This window comes from Lepisma saccharinum, chromosome 15, assembly GCF_977018435.1.
Source record: "Lepisma saccharinum chromosome 15, izLepSacc3.1, whole genome shotgun sequence".
Taxonomy (NCBI): domain Eukaryota; kingdom Metazoa; phylum Arthropoda; class Insecta; order Zygentoma; family Lepismatidae; genus Lepisma; species Lepisma saccharinum.
In genome coordinates this window covers 33,416,044-33,438,964 of record NC_139243.1, presented here as the reverse complement: position 1 = coordinate 33,438,964, position 22,921 = coordinate 33,416,044, and the positions used below count along the sequence as shown (strand labels likewise).

At 37.9% G+C, this 22,921-nt stretch overlaps 1 protein-coding gene across 1 annotated transcript in view; it reads right to left on the bottom strand.

The window, feature by feature from the left end:
* The window catches only part of LOC145999665 (glycerophosphodiester phosphodiesterase 1), a 113,611-nt gene that overhangs the window by 74,451 nt on the left and 16,239 nt on the right, over positions 1–22,921 (bottom strand). Inside the window, exons 3-4 of the mRNA XM_083136798.1 lie at positions 8,449–8,554; positions 3,110–3,202 (exon numbers count right to left, since the gene is read on the bottom strand). Of these exons, the coding sequence (XP_082992924.1) occupies positions 3,110–3,202; positions 8,449–8,554 (199 nt within the window). The remainder of the gene's footprint in view (positions 1–3,109; positions 3,203–8,448; positions 8,555–22,921) is intronic.

Here is a 22,921-nt window from a genome sequence, read left to right as displayed (position 1 = left end):
TGTTTATTTGGGCAATATTTTGGACTTCAAGGAGATGCGCGAGAATGCTTTGTGCATTGACGTGGATGACGTTGAGACTGCCCGAGGGGAGGTTCAGCTGCGGTCCAGGAGGTGGGTCGCCCATTTGTGGCACCGGGGTTGGGAAGCGAAGGTCGTTGTCGCTTGCTGGGGAAATGCAGATATTTCTTAATTGACTGAAAAAAGCAGACGTCGGTGTTGCCGGGAGGTTGCCGGCGGGCAAACAGTTTGAGGGGTTGGGAAGCGAGTTTACGGTCTGCCGCTGGAAGGGGGTTCTGGCAAATGAAGAGGAGGGGGGCAGGTTTTCAAGTTCTACAGAAGCACCGGGTGGGGGCGTTGCCAGATTTACATCCACCAGAATATCAGTTTGAGCCATAGGGAATGAGAAGATAATAAATAAATAAAATTAACATTTGTCGCTACGTCTACCGAACACAAATTATTGGAAATTGGAGATTCACTTACCAAGCCAGCAGAAGTGATGTATTTAGAACCTGCAGGGCACCGAAAACTGGATTCTATATACTTACGCACACATACGCACACGCACACACAAACACAAACACAAACAGACACGAGCATAACGGTTAACGTAGTAACATAAATACCAATAACTAACATAATGTAGTCACAAACACTAATACACAAAAATAACTGAGTTTACGCAATAACGTGGCGGAATTTGATGCGCCCTCAGTAGGCAAAGATAAACGTTCTGAGTGGCTGCTTATTCCCTGCACGTCCTCTTTTTCCCCTCGCGTTCACTCCACTTTGTGTAGTTCCTCCAGCGTGGTGACGGAGATCTTCCGATTGTTCTTTAGTATGACAATTCTGCCATCCTGAGTCCACACGTTCCTGGGGCCATGCTGCTCCTTGGCCTTCTGCAGCACTTGCTGCCTGGCTGCAGTCAGGGATTCGGTGATGAGAACTCTCGTTCCCTTCAGCGCCTTCTTGTTCTTCCAGATGGCGTCCCTGGTTCGGTAGCTGCAAAGCCGAAAGATGATGGGCCTCTTCCCAGTTTTGACCGCATCCGCCGCTGTTCTCCTCCGGGGGCCGATGCGGTGAGAGCGCTCGATGTGGTCCAGGGTTACGTGCTGCAGGTGGAGGTGTTTGTGTATCGTCTGGAGGACAAGCTCGTCCGTGTCCTCGTTGGCCGTCTCAGGAATGCCGTGTAACAGCAGGCAGTTCCTCCTGGAATACATTTCCATGTCGTCGATCAATGTCAAGTTTCTTTCTGTGGATTTCTGGAGATCCTGGATGTCCAGCCTGACAGACTTCAGCGTGTCCACCGCCTCCCGTTTAAATTCTAGGAAGGCCGAGCTGAGATCCTGCAACGCCGCCTGGAATCCCTTCTCCTTGCTTTCAGCGGGTGGTTGCTGACCGGCGACGTCCCGAAGTTGGCTCTCGAAGGCCCGAAGCCTCTCCTCCACGCTTTCCACGCGGCTGGCAACTACGGTGATCGAAGCTTTAGGCATAATTATGCGATTTAGTAAGATTCCTTAGCTGTTAGATCACCACCGAGGTGCTGGAAGTGATGCTTTCCTATGCTGACACTAGTTTGTTCTGGTAGTAATGTATGAGTAATGTATGTGCCAGCGAGACTGGGGGGGAAATCGGGAGCTCTTGCTACACGTCCGCTACTCGTCCGCCATTTTCTCGAGTCCATGAATGGTTGTTGCGAACAATTTACAGTGTGACGCTTCCATTGAATTAAACGTCCTTCACAGTGACAAGGCTAATGTTTATGTTCATAAGGAAGTTCATAAACAGAATATTCGATGATTTTTATCTGATAACCCATTTTCGACAGATCAAAGCTGAATGGTTAGTGTTGGTGGTAAGTTAACGGTGTGGCGTGCTGTGTGGAACACGATTGGTTAGTCAATTTTCCATCAACGGAACCTTAAATGCTTAGGGCTACTTGGATTTGTTAAATAAACAGTTTTTTTCATCCTTGCTTATGGAAGAAGGTATTTTTTACAGAGTTTTTTCAATAGGGAAGAACACCAGAACACTTATGGGAACGTTATGAACCAGTTCTTGTCCAAAGTTAGTTATCAGATGACAAGGGTCACATATTCTGTTTATAAACTTCCTTATGAACATAAACATTAGTCTTGTCACTGTGAAGGACTTTTAATTCAATGGAAGCGTCACACTGTAAATTGTTCGCGACAACCATTCATAATGCACAGCTCTTCATTATACGATTAAAATAATGTGCAATGGCATGCGAACGTCTCTCCATAGATGTCACTTTGATCTCGATGCATTACCGAAGCGCTAAACAAATTTTAAGGCATTTTTCTAACACCTCGAAAAGGAGCAAATTGGTACAATAATTCAGTCATAACTTTTTACTGGTTAAAGATACGTCGAAAAAACCTTCACCATTGCATTTCTCATGAAATTCTAGCCCATTTTGATATATCGCACGACCCCCTTCCCATTTAAAATTCTGAAGTTGAATTCAAGATGGCGGACATCAAGATGGCCGCTGACCATGTGGGTGGCGTCAATGTGGTTCCCCCTTGGCCTGATAACGATTGGTCACCACCATTTCCATGTTGCGCGCTGCAGTGGCCTTGTACTGGGGGTGTTAAGTGACTTATTGAGCCACCCTGTATATTGCTTTGCCATTGTCACAATATCACACTTACATATGTATATAAATGAACAAAAAAGACAGAAATGAAAACTGAAATATCATAGACTGTAGTTTTCAAGAGATAACATCTTAATTGCTGCCACAAGGTGCTGGTATGGTTTGAAACATGCTGCCCCAAAGTGCAGTCTTGGAGACATGTACCAAACCAGCCATCTTGAAAAAGTTACCCAGAATATATTTGGTCTGAAGACAGAAAATGTTGATGGAATGCCACAGGTTAATTGTGTTTTTTGTACTATTAGAGCATTCAACACAAAAGTAATTTTAAAAACAATGATTTAATTGAAAATTTTAAGAGTTTTGGCAACATATACATTGCAACCCCCACTCTACCCACTACAGGCACATGCCAATAACAAGAATACGTAAACAGCTTACAAGTTATTCTGCAAAATATCTCAGAAAAGTAATATCTTTACTTACCAGATAAATTATCTGGGGATAAAATGAAGACACCACAGCTTTCTCGTGAAGATTCTCATGCTTGATGAACAAGTGAAGAATGAAGGGGACAATCTGAAAACAATTTTTTTTTGTATAAAACATGCCATTTAACAAATACAAAAAGTAATACAGTAATACAGTAACCCCCCCCCCCCCCCCGAGTAAGTAATGCATTGCATAAATCTTGACATAACTTGAATTTTATGTAAGTCAAATTTGTAAATTGCTTAAGTGTAACTTCATAAGAAACTGCAATATTTATTATTATTATATGTATGGATATAATTTACACAGTATTATTTTATAAATGAACACCATGCAGCAGTATTTACTCAGATATAAACTATAAAAGTATGAAAAATATATAAAAGAACACAAAAAGAAACTGAAATCACACTTTCCAAATAAAAAAAAATGTCTTATGAGAGCTACGTACAGTTATTATGTAACTGCGAATTCACGTAGTCACATATTACGTAAGTACTGTATTTGTACTAATCAATTAAGTAGGAATGTGACAAAAATTATTACTCATGTATGAATATCAGCTGAAATTGGCATATCGGAAAAATCAGATATTTACAGTGATACCAAATTTCTTACCTTCAAAAGTTTTGTAATACATATCACAATTTTGTACAAGTTAGTGAAAATTACATTAAAAGAAAGGAAACCCATGAAACAGGATATAAAATACAAATAAACAGCATAACCCCAAATTAACATATGTAGAATAACATTACTGGATGCATTCAAAACTTATGTAAACTTATGCTGTAAAGTGCTTATGTGGACTGTTGATTGATATTTTCATTAACATACAGTCAACTCTCTATTATGACCCTGAGAATAACATCCCTCTCAAGTAATGACCCTATTCCCAGAAACTATGAGATATTTGAAGAACTAGGGTAAACCATTTGAAGGAAATTGGTCGAAAAATACATTTCTTGGACTTATTTTGGTCGCTGCTTTGCAAGCAATGTACTACACATCAACAGTGGTATGACATTTAATGCTGCTGGGTCAATCCATGTCAATTTAACATGGTTTAATAATAATGGTTCATTTTTTGATTCATTTGAAATTTGGCATACTGGAAGGGCCACTTGAGGTAGGAAAATATTGAACTTTGCATATCCATATCTTTTGTATTTGCAAAATTACAGGAGTGCAAAATATGCAATTTCGATCAAATTTTTCACCATCTTGTTAATTTTAAATTCCAATATTTCAGCAATCAGGGAACCTATAGAAGTGATTCGGATGCCCTTTGGAAGGTCTTGAAGAGCTTTTTCTCATGAAGTATTCCAAGCCCATGTTCCTGAACCGAATTGAAATTCATTCTTTAAAAAAGGTTCCTGGACCGAATTTAAATTTATCCGGAAAAAAGGTTCCTGGACCAAATTGAAATGCTTTAAATATGAAAAGGTCTAACAGTCATTTACGTTTGCTGATTTTCTCTTCCAGTCATTGATTGAATTTATTTACAATTCGTAGACCAGGATTGACCAATTAAAAGTTGCCTTCTAAAAATGTCCGCGAGTACATTTACACTGGAACGTCACACTGCGGTTGTAGAAACCGTATCGCAGGAAATAAATAATAACGCTGTTGTTCTCTTGTGGCCCACGTTCAAATACGTTCAAATACTCCCTTGTCGAAGAGTTACTGTACATTGTACATAATGCAATGGACTATATTAGTGTGGCGTCACATTGAGTTCAAACAAACCCGTCACGTGTTGCTCCGGCATCCGATCCGGGAACTGCAGACAATAGGAGCCGTCGATGAGGTAACGTGAGGCTGCTGTATTCCCAGCAGATATCACAAGAGGGGCAGAAAGTGTTGCTACAACCAAGGGAAGGAACGCGCGCGATAGAATGGGACTACATGGACACGGGTAACATGCCTGCAGCGTTTGTGTTTCGCCCATTTCTACCTTGTACCTTAGATTCTCGAGACAGCCAGCACCTGGATTAGTCATTCATGCTCGCAAGTGGATAATTGTTTATCGTCAGGTCCGTATTTGATCCAAGTTGCGTATTGTTTCATTTCAATACAGAACTTGGACCCTATTTAAACTGATTCGGAAAAAAAAGTTCCTGGACTGTATTTAAATTGATCCTGGAATAAAGGTTCCTGGACCGAATTTAAATTAGTTCGGAAAAAAGGTTCCTGGACCGTATATAAATTCATTCAGAAAAAAAAGGTTCCTGGACCGTACTTAAACTGACCGGGAAAAAAGGTTCCTGGACCGAATTTAAATACTTTAAAGATAAAATGGTTCTTTATGGTCCAGAACCCATTTACGCTTGATGATTTTCTCTCCTGGACCGGAATTGAATTTATTTAATATTCCTGGACCTTTAACAATCCTGGTGTATGCACATCATATATTTTTTGAAAAAATTAAAAGATCCGTTTCTGAGAAAATGGCTACTCAAATTTTGATTACACCATTTTCAAATATTTACCCCACTGACATGGGATGGAATATCACATGAGAAAAAGTTCTTCAAGACTGTCTTTAAGACACTTTAAGGGTGTCTGAATCACTTCTATAGGTGCTGAAATATTGCAATTTAAAATTAACAAGATTGTGAAAAAAATGGTTGAAATCAACCATTTCACACCCCTGTAATTTCAGAAATACAAAAGCTATGGATCTGCAACTTTGCATAGGTTTCTACATGAGGAGGTCTTTTCAGTATGCCAAATTTCACATGGAATGATCCTGCTATGTTCAACTACATTTTACTTGGCCACGAAGGTTTTGAACACCGGGCAATTCATGCGAGGACCTGGACAAAGTAATGACCATGAGTTACTTGTGTGGTGTGATGTTACAGTAATCAGTTGATGTAACTGCACTTTTGGGGTATTATTGCAATTGAAAGGATGTCCACTGTTAAAATAATAAAATTTTATTTCTGAAGAACTCATAATTTTTCAGTAAACAGTTATGTTAGGTTCATTAATTGTATTGTTTCATGTTCCTGCACTCCATTTTTTCCAAAATTTCGACATTTCTTGGCATATCTCAGGTGACTCTCTGGAATTAAAAAAAAAAAAAAAAAAAAAAATTGGAAGTCATTCCTGAAAAGGGATGTTTTTTTTTTTCATATTTCAGGTCTCTCAGGAATTAAAAAAAATAAAAAAAATTGGAAGTCATTCCTGAAAAGGGATGTTTTTTTTTTCTCTCTGAATGGCAGTTTTCATTCTAGAAATGCACAAACAATCGCATCAGTGAGAAAGTGCGTTTGGATCACATGGATCTCTGTGCTGTGAATGTTAGTATTACCTTTATACAAGTGGCTGTGTCATGCTGAACGGTTTATATTCACTTCTGTGAGTTTGATAAGGTTACAACCAAGAAGTGATGAGTGTTGATAAGTGCTTATTAGTATTGTTATAATGTCACAACATACACTTTAGAACAAATAATTTTTACGTACGATTTATGTGAAAACCAACTGCAGAAGCGTGAGGAGGCAATTTTCAAGGAAACTTTCTCAAAATGTGTGGCAGTACAAGGGTAACATCTGTGACGAAAGAATGTGCATACTTTACTTTTAAATGTGAAATATTTTAATTAAAATGAATCTATGCGACTGGAAGAATGCATGTTTCCAGCCTCTATGCAGTGAAAATAACCAATGATCAAATGGTAAAGTTCCCTCTGCACTTTGCACTATGCCATGAAGCATATAAGGCACTATAGTAATTTAATCATGTCTGATTTGGATGGGTCATCTTCCAAATTTGAATAGGCAGAATAGATAATAAATCTTCATGAATATTAGGATCATACACTCCTCACAAAAAGGAATATTGTTACGTTAGACAATACATGATAGACACAGGATTGGAATGCAACAACACATGGTATCTGTCTGGTGGACGTTCTCCTCTTTTCGCCGACATATGCCCCCGTGCTTATCACTTATTGCCTAATACAACAATATTCCAAACTTTTTGTGAGGCGTCTATTTCCTATTTCTTAATGCTTCAAAATCATAATGATGCAGGAATCTCTCTGAAAAATTGTGAAAATATGAAAATCTCTTCTCTTAAAACATATCCCTCTGGAACTCCTATTAGGTTAAATATTGACACTAATTGATTAATGTAGTCTCTAAGAGCTTTGTTTTTCGAAGTTTGTCCTGAACTCTGAGACAAGATTCAAATCAAATTGCTGACTTTAGTTCACGTTCTCATTAGCGCAAGTCACATTGAATTTTGGAGGAAGATGTCATCGGGTCAACTGGTACTGTAGTTACTACGTTGCTATCCTGATTATTTGAACTTACGTACTGTACATTATTTATGCCAGTATTTAATCTCACATTACTGATCCTTATGTTGAGATATCTTAGCTATGTATCACTCTCAAGGCGATTTCACATCGAAGCGACAAACGACACCTGTCGCTTGAGGATTTCACCACCCGAATGCAGGCTTGTGTAGCCTGTCATGCCACTATGGTGTGAAACGTTCCCAAGCAATATGTGTCATGTGTTGCTTTGGTCTGAAATCTCCCACAATTGTCATGTTTAAGTGTTCTTTAATTAGCACATTAGTACATGTGATAAATGTCTATGTCATTTGTTCAGTATAATTGCTTAGCACAGTGGATCCCAAAGTGTGCACCGCGGAACCTTAGGGCACCGCTGCTGGCTTGAAATGTTCCAATATTTTCACTGAAATGGCACTTATTCCAAATATGTGCTTATTTGTACTTTTTACATATACAATGTTTCTGATGTTTTATTCTTTTTAACTTAAGGCAAGCAACCTAACCACACTGACTGAGCATTACAAATATTAGATAGGCCTACATTCTGACTTGGGCGCTGCAGAAAAATCTTGAAACGTTAAGAGTACCTTGAAACGAAAAAGTTATGGAACTCCTGGCTTAGCACACAACTGTTTCTGAAAACGGAACTGGTAGTAAGAGTCATAGCATTCACTGAACTCGCAGGGGAAAAATTATGGATGTCTTTTGAACAATAAAAGCAACACAATGATACTGTTTTATCTTATACATAGCTCTCAAAGCTATCCTGCAACCATCTTCCTGGAAAGGACTGACACCTTGATAGTGACTGAATATATCCTGATAAACCAATGCATACGTCCATAAAATACACATTCTTCAGCAATGAGTCAGATTCATATTCTTTAATCCATTAAGAATACCCGATGGAAGAGAAATATATTGACAGCACTTGCATGTAACCTACCTACATATTGGCTTGGTCTCAAAAAACAGAAACAGACTTCACTAATGCTGCAAATTTTATACATGAACTTACTTTCAAATCACAGTCCTTTACGTCTATGAACATTCGCAGTCCAAGCTTTAGACACTCTTCCACAAATTCATCCAGGCGAGGAATACTCTCATTCGGGTATGTGGCACTATTAATGAAAGAATAAAATAAATATGAGTGAATTCTAATTTACATAAACAAATGAACAGTCACAATTACATGAATTAATGCATGCTTACAATTTGCCATTCAACCACACTAAGAATTATTCACTTACAACACTTCAAATTTCTTCATAAAATACCATCTTGTGTAATATTTAGGTTGTACAGGAAAAAGGACTTAAGTCAAAAAATGAAATTTTATAGGAGGCAGTTATTTATGTTAATTCCTTTAATAGGAAACATTACAGACTTGTTACGATGTGGAAACGAAGAGGCAGTCTTCACAATGGGTGGGGAAAGGGTCTCCTCGACCAAAGAAAGCATGGATGAGTCGGTCAAAAATCCAAGGTGATGATGGTTGTGTTTTTTGATTGGAAAGGCATTGTGCACCATGAATTTGTACCACCTGGTCAGACGGTAAACAAGGAAGTCTACCAGAGAATTCTAACACGATTGAGAGGTGCTGTGCGTAGGAAGAGGCCTGAACTGTGGGGGAATTAGTTGTGGATGTTGCATCATGAGAACGCTCCACCTCACACATTGCTCCTTGTCACAAGTTATCTGGTAAAAAAAATCACACTTCTGTTGTGCCCCATGCACCCTATTCTCTGGACTTGCACCTGCAGACTTTTTTCTCTTTCCCAAACTAAAAACCACTTTGAATGGCATTTCCAGAATATCGAGGAAATTCAGGAAAATGTGACGAGAGTACTGCGGGCCATCTACAAAAGTGGGTTCCAGCAGGCGTTCCAAAATTGGAAGAAACGATGACAAAGGTATATTGACGCTGGGGGAGGGGGGGAGTACTTTGAAGGGGATAGTGGTTGAAAGTGTGTATCATGAGCAATAAAGCAAGAACAGCAAAAGTTTGGTCTTTTTTTGAACACACCTCATATGTTGGATCACCAATGTTATCATTACATGTGCCCAATGTAAAAATACTTATAATATTTTCTTTAATTGATTCAGTGTGACATAAATGAAAGCAACCGAAAATCACAGTTGGTAACATTAGTGCTTTTTTCCCGAACATAAAGAAACATATGAAGTACACATATTTATTACATGGTCCCAAGAATACAAGAACTGAAATGAAGAGAATGATTTTGCCAGATAAAACTTTAGCTCATTTTTTGCAAAATAATGTTTAAGTCAGGGGTGCCCACAGGGGGCATTCATGATGCACCTGTGTCATGGGAATTTTTTTTGGGGGGGGATTGATTCAGTGTGACATAAATGAAAGCAACCGAAAATCACAGTTGGTAACATTAGTGCTTTTTTCCCCGAACACCCTAGATATGAGAAATAGCTGTTGAAATGTAGGCATTGTTTATACTATTAGCATCACTAGTTTGTATGGTGCCATGGTGGGCATCTGACTGGGGTTAGATTCCCATGATTGGTGATTTCTAAAGGGAATTTTTCAATGTCCTTCCATGGAGCAGTTCTGGGGATCACCTAGCCTCTAATAAATTGATACTTGGGGGGCAAGAGGATGGAGTGAAGGTTGCCGGAGCATGGTGATCGCATCACATTCACAAATAGCTGAGATTCTGAATGTGTGTTTGGGGGCACTAAATTCATGTCTCCCACATGACTATGATAGTAATTTGCAGTGTGTGTGGGGAAGGGGGGGGATAGCTGTACCTTACATTACTTTTTAATCACTGGTTTGTATGTTCGAATATACGAGGCGTATTTTTAAAGTAAGTACTGTTTTGAAATTCTGCTGCTGCGGTCGGTATCCTGTGCATGCACACTGTGTACCTACATCTGTTGGCAAGCCACAGACGCCATTGCGGCAACAATCGATCGTGTATACATTTGCTTTTGCATATTTAAAATGCCTCTGCCGAATGAGAATCCCGCTGACTGTGAAATACATGCTGTTATTCATTTTCTTAGTGCTAAATGCGTGAAAGCAGTTGAAATTCACCGTCAGATTTGTGAAGTGTACGGACAAAACATTAAGAGTGATGGAATGGTACGCAAATGGGTAAGAGCTTTCAAAGATGGCCAAAAGAATATTCATGACGAGGAACGGAGTGGGCGACCCTCAGTGATCACTGTCGATTTGGTGCAGAAAGTCGACGAAAAAGTGAAAGAAAACAGACGCTTCACGACAGATGCTTCACGATTTCTTCGTTATCAGAGAAGTTCCCTGAAGTGTTATCTATGAAATTCTTACCGAACGCTTAAACTATCGAAAATTGTGCTCACGATGGGTACCAAACATATTAACTGAGGTGCACAAAAGCAAACGTTTAGGTAGTGCCTTGACTTTACTTGTCAAGATCTCATCGCATCATTTGGTTGGGAACAATTTGATCATCCTCCATACAACCCCGATCTAGCAGCCAATGACTACCACGTGTTTCTGCAACTGAAGAAGCATCTCGGAGGTCAGCGCCACGATTCCGACGATAGCCTTAAAACGGCCGTGTTGCAGTGGCTGTCAACTCAAGCAGCAAACTTCTATGATGACGGAATACAAAAGCTTGTTGTTCGATATGATAAGTGCCTTAATATTGGTGGCAATTATGTGGAAAAGTAGATAAAAGTGTGGTCTTTGTAACATTCCAAATATTATATATTTAATTTGGGAATATTACTCGTACTTTTTGTACGTCTATAGAGTTTATTTCGGAGAAAATAAACTCTCCACCGCAAAATATGATAGCGCTACGGCATTTAGATGGTGTTGCCATCTGTCGTAGATACGCTAAACTATACTCTCCCCCCCCCTTTCTTGCACGATTCCCGATCGTCAGTAACACAGTTCGCATCCGGTCTTTGAAACAGCCACATACAGTCAACTAGCAGCGGAGCAGGATCGCCTTGCCTGTACGCAATTCCTTCGCCCACGCATTGCAATGGTGAGATGGGAATACAACTTTGGAAGCCACGATTTCTAGACTCGTGAAGAGGCGCACGAATGCAGTTACGTGATCCATACCATGTGCTTGCGATTGTGATAAGGACCATCAGAAGGATTGCATCAAGGTAAAGTGGACGTTTATAGATTTATTTGATCCTGTTACCGACTTGCCCCGTTTGAACTGTACAATTACTCTCCCTTTTGTGAGATTATTCAGCGAGCTGTTTTTGTTCGGAGTTTTTTCTCCAACACATTACCCCCCCCCCCCTTTTTTGACTTTTGGATGTAAATTAACGTGCCAAATATATTGGTATAGTGCTTTCGGACTGTGAACTCTAATAATTTATGTATGCATTTTTGGAACTGATAAAGATACCAAGTGAAAGTACGTCCAACACGAAGCCTTAGACATTTTTACTCCAATATTTCGTATAACCGTCCAATCCCAAAGAAAGATCGATTAGCTCTCTATTCTCATGTCCCTTTTGGAGACTGAATAATCGATTGTGGCAAAAAAAAAAAAAAAATTGTTTTTCTTTACGCAAGGAATTGCTGTGTAGACCCTGCGGAAAGACAGGAAGCAACAATTTTAAAATCAAGTTTGTCAAATGACGATGTGCCCCTTTTTCTAACTCTCCCCCCCTTTTTTCGGCTTTAATAAGTCATATCCCCGAAACACCTTACGCAGTAGCCTCCAAGCCATGCACAATAAATAAGTATACATATGTACATGTAGGGTACTTATGCTTGATTGTACGTAGATGTTAAGGATTAATTGTTATTGCAGAATACCTCCGTAGATTGTTATTGGCATTGCGTTGCCTTTTGTTAAGCAATACAGTTACAGAAACGTTGAATTTTCAATTGGACTTGTTCCTTGTACTCGTTTTTTGTAAAGAATATTCCCCCTCTTAAAAATGAGAGGTTGAGGGTCATGTAATAATATTTCACGTGTTATTAGGAAGTCAAGATAGTTTAAAATTGTTGAAATAAAAAGGAGGTTAAAATTGAAGTTTTCTTTCCTTTATCTTTTGCTTCATTCCGTTAGAGTTAAATCGAACACATTGAAAGAAAAGCAATATATGTATATATGTATAAATATGTTTTCTTGAATAGGAACCAGGATACTGTTCTCGAATGGTTAAAGTCATTTTACACCTTTTTGACTGTTCTCTCCCCCCCCCTCTTCTTTGCTTCTTTTTGAAGATTACGATGGTTATTAAATTATGCAAGTCTGTTTGGTCAATTAGTATTAAGTGAGTTAATGGTGATTAAGTATTTTTTGGCGTCATCATTTGTTACAGGAACATTGCTGTAGACAACATAAATAAGCATAGTAGTAATTGGAACGGAATCTTCGTGATTTTGACCGTTCCTCGGGTTCCTGCATTTAGCGGAACGCGACGTTGCCTTTCTGTTGATGGTTTACATGTTTTGGAACTTATTTACTCAACGGAAACGTAGCGTCGAAAGGTGTTTGTGACCCTTGTTTGGAATAGGCACTAACAGGGATATATTTACCACGCGCTTCCAAATAACTATCATTAACTTACCGGGTTAGTTAGTTGCCTTAACCACACAAGCGTCATATCTTTCATGTAACAATAAAATTGTTACAAAAAGTTTACTTGTTTTTTTGTACATATTGAAATGGTATTTACTTAAAAAATACGCCTCGTACATTAAAAAAATATTTTGCCTGAGAAAAGTTCATGGGAATGAAACTACTGCAGCAATTAACACCGGTGAACTGCAGATGGCACAGACAGACAGACTGGTGACAACAGTGCACCTAGCAGCAATCGTCGAACAAAAGACAACATAAATGCTCTAAGCAACAATGCAAGTTCCAACAAGAATGGTGGAAGTGGCCACCAAAATTAATAGAACAGACTAAAAACACCTTCCCAAAATGTGAGTACTAAGTTTCTCTGTAAATATTTACTAACGAGTCTCTCACTTCCAAAAATATGATATGTAATTTAAAATAATTTTTATTTCTAATATTTGTAATGTACCTAATTATTTTCATATTGGTGAGCAGTGTGAAAAAGAACAAAAGCCTTTTTATATATATTTCATTAGATTTACCCTTAAACAACCTGATATTAAAACAATAATAAAGAAACATATGAAGTACACATATTTATTACATGGTCCCAAGAATACAAGAACTGAAATGAAGAGAATGATTTTGCCAGATAAAACTTTAGCTCATTTTTTGCAAAATAATGTTTAAGTCAGGGGTGCCCACAGGGGGCATTCATGATGCACCTGTGTCATGGTATTTTTTTTGGGGGGGGGACATTTTATAGTTTAGCTACCAATTCTGTATATCTTCACACAAAAATGTAGGGGGGGATTTCATTTGATTGAGTTGCTATTGATTTTTAGTTATGGTTATTAATGCACAGTTTTTCTACCTACCTGTGGGTGATCGCAGCGATGGGGTTGAAATTACACACCACCTCTTATGGCTTTAGAATCAGTTTGGAAGTGGGGGGCATTATTAATCTTGAGTCTGATATTTCAAATGTGGTGCAAAATGGTGAAATTAACAATAAATTTGCTGCAACAACTTTTCAGTAGTTACCATCATTTACGTAAAGTGTTATTTCAATCAATGTCAAATATACATGTGAAGGTCCACATTGTAAACAATACCTAAAGTAACCATATATTGTTTAAATATGTCTCCATTATATGTATAGTTCTGCAAATTTTGTCTGACCAAAATAATTTAAGTATATCATTTGGCATAAAGGGGGGTAGGGGGAATGTTCTACATATGGAAGGGGGAGTGCAACATAGACCTTGGGGGGGGGGGATTAAACAGCAGAATGCATAAGAATTACCATTGTAGTTCAAGCAGTAAGTTGTTTTGGAGTTCTATGTACATTTTCCAGACTTTGATAGTTGCACAGTGGCAGAAGTTGAATGGTCAAGTCACAATCTTGCCACTGGAAGTACGGTTGAGGTTTTGATGTGGCACATGTGTTTTTGCCTTCATCACTTTCATTTATAATCATCATTCATCCTCATCATCACAATTAACTTAATGAGATTAACTCATTAACTATTAAAAATTGATAATGGATGCATCATCACTGAGACTACTTACACCCTTCTAATACAAAGTCAATAATCCCTTAGGGAGCTTTCAGACTGAAGTGACAAGTGACATGTGTCACATGGAAACGAACCTGTTTGTTGCTTGTGTGTCATTTCAATGGGCAGTTTTCTCAATAGTGTATCATGTGGCAGCTGCCTGCTGGTTGTACATGTGCAGTGAATGTCTTTTTTTTTTTTTCACAGGCTTGAGATGTCCATATTGCTTGTTGTCACTTCTTTCTTGTAGTTTGTGTAACTTGTCACTCCAGTTTGAAAAGCTCGCTTACCAAAAACAACTCATTTAGGTCAGTGTACAAAAAGAATAAGCATTATGGAGATAACTCCTAAAAATTGACATATTTATTAAAAACAAGTCTCTACGCACTGAAAAACTGATATCACTACTCCATTATCAAGAACAAACTGAAACACAGGTAGTACTAAAAATCTTATGTCATTTATGAAAGATGAGGCAGGACACAAGGACGGCACAGCACAAGACAACATGGGAAACCTATAGAATAGTGGTTCTCAAACTTTTCTCTCATTGTACTCTTTAGTTGTAACTAAATGTCAAATGTAACCCTCCCATAGGTTTTCTGCGAATAGTTGGTTTTGAGGAATTTTTTGGCTGTCTGATTGGTGGGGCGTTTTTGATACCTTGGAGGCGTGCATCTGTAAAGCATGTGCATGTGTGTGGAAAGATGGGAAACAAATAAACATAATCTTATGTTTATTATTTTTGGGGGTGTCCCTACGTTTACAGTCCTTATGATTAGTTATAAAAATGAAAATGTGAAACACATGTATGCTAAGAATACATAAAAAAATTGAATTTTCATGTTTTTTCCAGAGTTGGAAAAAAGGTGAACAAACTGTCAAGCAGGATTTTGGAGGTTTTTTTAAAATTGTAAATCCTCAGAGTTTCTAATGAGAAGGATGTGCCTCCATAGTCTGACACTGTTTCTTGATGTCTGGCTGTGCACTTGAAACTTTCAAGTGGAGATTTGGCTCCCAATTTAGGCTATTATAGATTTCAAACGAGTATTTTATTCGTTTACAGTCCTTATGATTAGTTATAAAAATAAAAATGTGAAACACATGTATGCTAAGAATACATAAAAGAAATTGAATTTTCACGTTTTTTCCAGAGTTGGAAAAAAGGTGAACAAACTGTCAAGCACGATTTTGGAGGTTTTTTTAAAATTGTAAATCCTCAGAGTTTCTAATGAGAAGGATGTGCCTCCATAGTCTGACACTGTTTCTTGATGTCTGGCTGTGCACTTGAAACTTTCAAGTGGAGATTTGGCTCCCAATTTAGGCTATTATAGATTTCAAACGAGTATTTTATTCCAAAACAGATGAAACAAAGATATAGAGTGTCAGTGACAAAATCAGCCTTATTTTCCTATCGAGTGTTAACGCTATGAAGTCTGCTCTATATACCTCCAGGAAAAATGCTGTTGTGTCGGTATTCTCAACATTTCTCTTCCGAGCTCATCGCGCACCCCCCTTTAAGTCGTTCATGTACCTCTGGGGGTACGTGTACCACAGTTTGAGAACCATTGCTATTATATTATACTGGTTGTGGGTCCATCTGCCAGACCCCGAAGATTTGTGGTTCCCAGGTGTACTGTATGCAAGAGACCTAGACTTATGGGTCCCTTCAAAGGTCAAACATTCAGCAATGAAGGATGATGATATGAGGTAGAAATAAGCATCATGATGAATGCCGTTCATGCTACAGTCCCCTTGCAATGGCAATGTAAATCTACATAGAGGGGGTTTAACCTAATGAGGCCAAAAAGCAATCTCAAATGGTAATACCGTACTCATGTATAATGCGCACTTTTTCCCAAAATTTTTGCCCCCAAAAACTGTGGTGCGTATTATGCACGGAATAATTAGGACAGCCAACATGAAACCGTACAGCGTCATTCCAGGATTTTGTGACATTTGCATTGATTTTTCACGTTTACGGAACCCTTTCATATTATATGTCGTTGTAAAGCTTAAATTCTGTACTTCCTGAATATGGCAACAGTATTCCATTCAAAATGGCGATACTAATGTGCAACGCTGTTGAAATAAGCTCACCACAAAATGAAGAAATGCTGTGATTTTTGTGGTACTTTGGATGAAAGAAAAGATAAGGAAAAATAAAATAATAATTAAAATGTATTACTGTTAAAATAATATGACATATATGGTGTGTGTAAATGCCTTAATGAAAGAAATTTTGTGCTGCTAACTGCTACTTTGAGAGTCCTGAATGTGCCTCTTATAAATGTTACGTTAGTCACGGAAAAAGTATATATTTTGTTGTTTTTTGTTTAGAAAAAGTACAGAGAAAATGAGCAAAACCATGAATAAAAGTAACTCCTCTTGGTCCACATAACAACAGCTTTACAACCTACAAGTAAGAAAGCCATTTCTTTAACATGGATTATACTACGCATTATACATGAGATATAATTTCTTGTAACTTTTCCCCATCAAAATCCAGGGTGCGCATTATACACGTGTAAATACGGTAATATTAAAATTAACTAATGAATTCCATCTCTGCTTATGAGGTACTTGCAACACTTGTTAGTTACTGTTGGAAACTGCATTGTGATGCCTTGCTTCACCCCAACACTGCTTTCTGTCCCTTGATATGCCTAATAGGCAAAAGGAATTACTGTACCAGATTAGCAAGAATTCTTTGAATTCATAATTTATGATGTGTGCGACTTACTCACGTTTATATAGATTAATTCGTATTTTCAATAAATTAATCAAAAATACAAAACTGTTGTACTTACGTGTAGCGAGTATCTATTATTTCAAACGACGTTTCGGGAACAACTGTTCCCCTTCTTCAGGTTCTTTCTCTCGGCTACCAGAAATATATCATAGCCACGTCAAATAATCTCAAACATCAGGAAAAAAGGAAACGGTACAGTTTAGGCGAAGGCAGAATTTGGAAAATTTCTCTAAAACCTTTACTACCCCCATGTTCCCTCATTTGTTTAAAACCATAGCTGTAAAAATTTCTCGATCTAAAAACCTGTTAAAAAGATGCCCACTTGTTCACTTCCCCGTGCTGACTGTTGGTTTAGTCCTCGCCGTATGCAGGAGGTTGTGCGTGTGCCATTTCTCTCCTCACTACCCTTCCCCTCTCTATTACGTAAAGTCAAGTCTTACGGATTATGCCTGGGGTGACTTGGAAACCTATTTTCTTGTATTCCCGTTTTTTCCATTTCTTGAACATCCCTATCCATACTTCATCTACATTTCCATCTTCTCTATTTAGTTTATTCTCCCTGTCTTTACAAATATAGGAGGCTTCATAAACGTTCCTGCTAATTGGTTTATTCTCCTCTCGAACTACTTTTAGTTTTCCAATTCCATGCCCTTCATCAATAATGTTCGGGGAACACACTCTCTCATGTCTTTGTCACCTTCCTTCCAACTTATGCTCATACTCCTGCCCGTTTGGTCTATATACTCTTTGTTGCACTGGCATTTAATACTGTACACTCCCTTCTTATCTTTGATTAATTTATTAAGAATTCTTTGCAAAAATGCTCTTTCTATTTGTTTTTGCACATCACCATTTTCCTCTTCCATGTCAAAAACCTAGTAGCACTATCAACCCTTATACCATCATAACAACATAACTAAAACCAAACATTTCATGTTACACACATTTTCTATTTTGAGCCACACAGTGCCAGTAAGGGAGAAATTGCCATGACACATAGAGATTTGACTTGGTTAGTTCGACAGAACTGTCACAATTAAAAGGAACACAGTCCAGAAGAAAAAAATGTTTTGAAATTGATAAAAAATGGTCTGTTCTGGTGTTAACATGCTAAATATTGGAGCATATATGATAACAATTGATGTTTATGAATGAATGCATTCCAAAAGTCACACAAATTCAAGGCATTAAACGAGTTACTTAGTAGCGGTTTGAATGTTGTAATGTTCGTTATGGTATTTGTAAGTCTTTGATGGCTATTAAAAAAAATCCTAGAAGGTTGGGGGAAGAAAGTTAAAAGATTTGAACTTGGTGATGATGGAGTTGTAATTTGATGGATATAATTTCTGTCACACTTTTGTGAATGAATTTCTTACATAATATTAACCACATAAGTTGGTTTTAGTGTCAAGAATTGTTCTATTAAGTATTAGTGGTTTCTTGCGTTGGAGAGCTTTCTAATCACTGAGCTGTTTTTACGATGTAAGTGCAGTTGAACAATGCATGATGACAATGCATAGGTAGGTTGCTACATGGGTTATCGGAAGCTGCATTTACCGGGAACTTTGCGAATGTGGTAGGACAATTGTGATTATGTTTGGTAGATTATGATGAAAGTCAGTAATATTCTTTCAGTAAGTCAGTAATATTCTTTCAGTAAGATTTGTTTGTGTACTAGGCTATGGTAATTGAAGACTAAAATTGGTAAACGCTGTAAGTGCCACAATAATTCGAACAGTTTTCCACGTTAAACTGTGAAATGTGCCACGCTTTATAAAGTGGTAAACGTGAAATGTTTTCCAACAAATGTTTATAATTTTGCATAATATTTATGGATTCCAAAGTGTGCATGATTTTGTGTTTGCACATGAGCATTTTGATCCAGTTCTGTGTATATTAATCAGTTTTCTTTGCAGGTTGTACTGTCCTCCATCACACTTATCTGAAATGATATTTGAGATTTTTAGGGTATTTTGACCTCTAGGGTGCCTACAGGAGAAAATGCATTACAATACAAGCTTCATGACAAAAGATCAGATGTCAGTGGGGGTTGGTGTCGGCAAATATCAACTTGATAGTTGAACCGGCCAATGCCATTGCTACACCCTTGTCGTCATGTTATGGCTTTCTCTTATTATTGGCACTGCATGGTTCGAAATAGAATACGTATGTGACGTGAAAGGCTTCTCTTCTACCAAGTTTCTGGCATGGAAGAGTTTTACAAGAAGATGCAAGAGAGATGGTGGTAAATATACAAAAGTAAAGGGAAAAGGTACCATGTGTAGTATTTTTGCAATGTGGAATGTGCTACTGCAATGAAGCTAATGTCATGAGTGTATAGGCAACATAATCAACGTGACTCAGCGTGACTGGTGGGAAGCCAGTGGCTCCATAAAACATGAGACAGGAAATGAGAATATAGTGACTCTGCGCTACGTGACGGGTGACTTCTGAGCCACTATTTTGCCTGATAAAGCCCTAAATTTGTTGGGAAGACTGAATTTAGTTATTTATACAGTTTGGGGAACATGCAAAGTATTGATTGGTTTGTGAAGTGTTTGGGAAATGAGACAGTCATCTTTAGAGACTTGTCACATGTTCTTTATCTATTAAATTAAGTTTCCCATAAAACCTTTGGCTTCACCACACCTTTGGGTTTGTTACATCTACAGTCTAAGAAAGCCATGAATCCAACTAAAATAAAGCTACACATTTTGAAATATGTTCTTACAACATTTAATTTATTAATTGGATTCGATTAAAAGTAATTAATTCTTGCATGAGAGTGGCCTTCCTCAAGAAGGTTCAACTGGTAACAACATGAAAAACTATTCAATAATTCTAATATATGGCCGACTCTACCATATTGCCATATTCGGCTAGCAACAGTGAAAAAAAATATAATGCCAGGTTTAATATGATGATGTAAGGTTACATGTGATACAGAAAACACACAAACATCAAAAAACACATATTGTTCTCATTATTTTTTTTTAAAAAAAAGGTAATGGAAATTTTCATATACTAGAAACATTTTTTTTAAAAAAAAACATTTCTTAGCACTGAATTTGAAAATTTAGGCAACAGGTAAAAATTTTCAGGCATCCTGTATTATTCGTACATACTCTGATCAATACGCCATCGAATCTAAGGTTCACCTAAATTTTCAAGATCAAAGACCCAAGAAAAAGGTGCACCTGGAATTCGAAGAAATAGGGTATTTAAATTTCATGATACCTTTGCTGATGTATGCCTGAAGCTTTTATATCTATGCACTTTGAGATGTAAATTTTAAAGAACGGATCAGGGTTTTGCAATATGTTGCTACACCAATGGATAAAAATTTACAATAACCATCTATTCTGCCCTGGATCCCTTAAAAGAGCTAACCCATAGAGCATAGTTGTCTCCTGCTAAAAGAACCATATATTGGGTTGAAGCATAAGTTTGCAGCATTTGTGTTTGGTATGGCAACACGGCGGTGTTAGGAGTTTGTTTATCATTTAGTGTTCCTCAATTGGAGTGGCATTGTTGTGCTTGTGAATATGCATTGAATTTTACAGATTTGAAGGAAGACCATGTTATTTGTGGGCTAAAGCACAATAAGTGTCAAGTGGGAAAAACGAACACTTTAGACATATTCTTCTGTTTGAGTTTAACATAGGAGCAAAGGCAGCTCCAAACGTTTGTGTGGTGTATGGTGAGAATGCCATTGTGGGAAAGCATGGTAAGAAAATGGCTTTGTTATTTCAAAGAGGCCAATTTTGTCTTCAGTGAAGACCATCGGGCTTTAATGAAGATGGTTTAAAAGCTTTAATTCATAATGAACCATGTCAGTCGACCCAAGAATTAGCAAATGTGATGAACTGTGCCCATTCAACCATCGTGCGACATTTGCATGGGTAAGGTTCAGGATACCGCACATGCTTTACGTCAAAACACCACAAATCAGCGAGTCTGTCAGGAAGTGCTGTTGCAACAGAATAATGACCGCCCACATTCCACTAACACGACAAAAGCTGCTATCCAGGATCTTGGTTAGGAGGTTATTCCACACCCTCCTTACTTCCCCTATTTTGCACCCTTCACCTTTTCAGCTCTCAATCTACCAATCTTCAAGGAAACTCCTTTCGTAATCAAAATGCTCTTCAAACTTGGCTTGGCGATGTCTTTAACCCCAAATCAGCTGATTTCTTCAGGCGTGGAATCGAAAAACTGCCTCAGTGTTGGTAGACAACAATGGACAATGAAGGAAAATATATTACCGATTAACTTCTGTCTTTTGTTCATATCAAATAAAAAAAAAAACTTTTTCAACGGTGAAAAAAATGCTACGAACTTATGCATCAACGCAATAGCTATTGTTCATATAAAACAGTGCAATAGTAGGTTCGATGAGGTACCCGACTTTTGAAATTATTCGCCCCTCCCAACAATAATTTCTGGATCTGCCACTGGACTGGACCTCCAGTTTAAAGTGGGATCCGAACCACTATGTGCCTCCACTGGGTATCGAACTCGGTACTCCTTGATTACAAGGTGGCGATGTTACCACTATGCCACCAAGGAAGCACACTATTATTATTATTGTTAATGCACAACCAACAAAAAGAATGAATTGGAAAATTAGGTATTTTAAGGAGTACTAGAAAAATACATGGAAAACAGTAAAGGTAAAGCTTTCCCCTGCAAAGTGCAACAAGCCATGGAGGTTCATAGTGGGAAGGGGTGGAGATAGGGGGCACAATACATTCAAAATTTTGTTCACTGTGGAGGTGATGTGTTCACCATTAACACTCCAGCCAAATTTGCTCCAAGGCTGTTAGAGGCTGTTTGAACCCCATAGCTACCTTATACAGAAACATAATCTGAAAAATTCCCAATTGATATCCCCTGTCCAGTAGCTAGATATCCTACGGACTGAACCATGAAAAACAGTAAAATGTGATACTGTAGCAATACCTAATGACTATACTGCAAAAATTGAAAGGATTATAAACAACATAAAATTTTATGACATTAAAAAACTCCTTACATCACAGGCTGTGAACATTCTAGTTAAAAACAACATGAAAAAACATGAGAACAGCTCGATATGAAACACTTTAAAAGTTTGCCCAAGCTTTCAACTCCATCTCAGAGCCGCCATCAGAGCTGATCGATCAACAACTGGAACAACCCAGAACTAAGCAACATTGCAAGACCACGACGACATCTTAATATAAAATTCAAGATGTATACATTTTTCTTGAATATATGTAATATTGTAATGTGTAAAAAAAAGTTTACACGTTTGCATCAAGTTGCAATATGTGCAATGAGGTAGGGAGGGGGAAATCAGAATATAATACTTATAAATCCATTAACTTTAGCTGGTTTCAACTCACTTTTACTACCAGATGCACCATATTTAGTCCGTTAGGTGAAGAGAATGAAGAATTTCAGGGAAAGGTGGATCAATTAAAGTGTAAAGCTAAGAAAAGTGATTTCAGTTGTGAAAGATATATGGTGTCTTCATGCTTTATGAGGATTATGACATGATGTGGGTGAATGCTATTGGACTTGGGTAGGAGGGGACGGCCACCCTTGGAATTGAGGACTGGTACAAGAAAG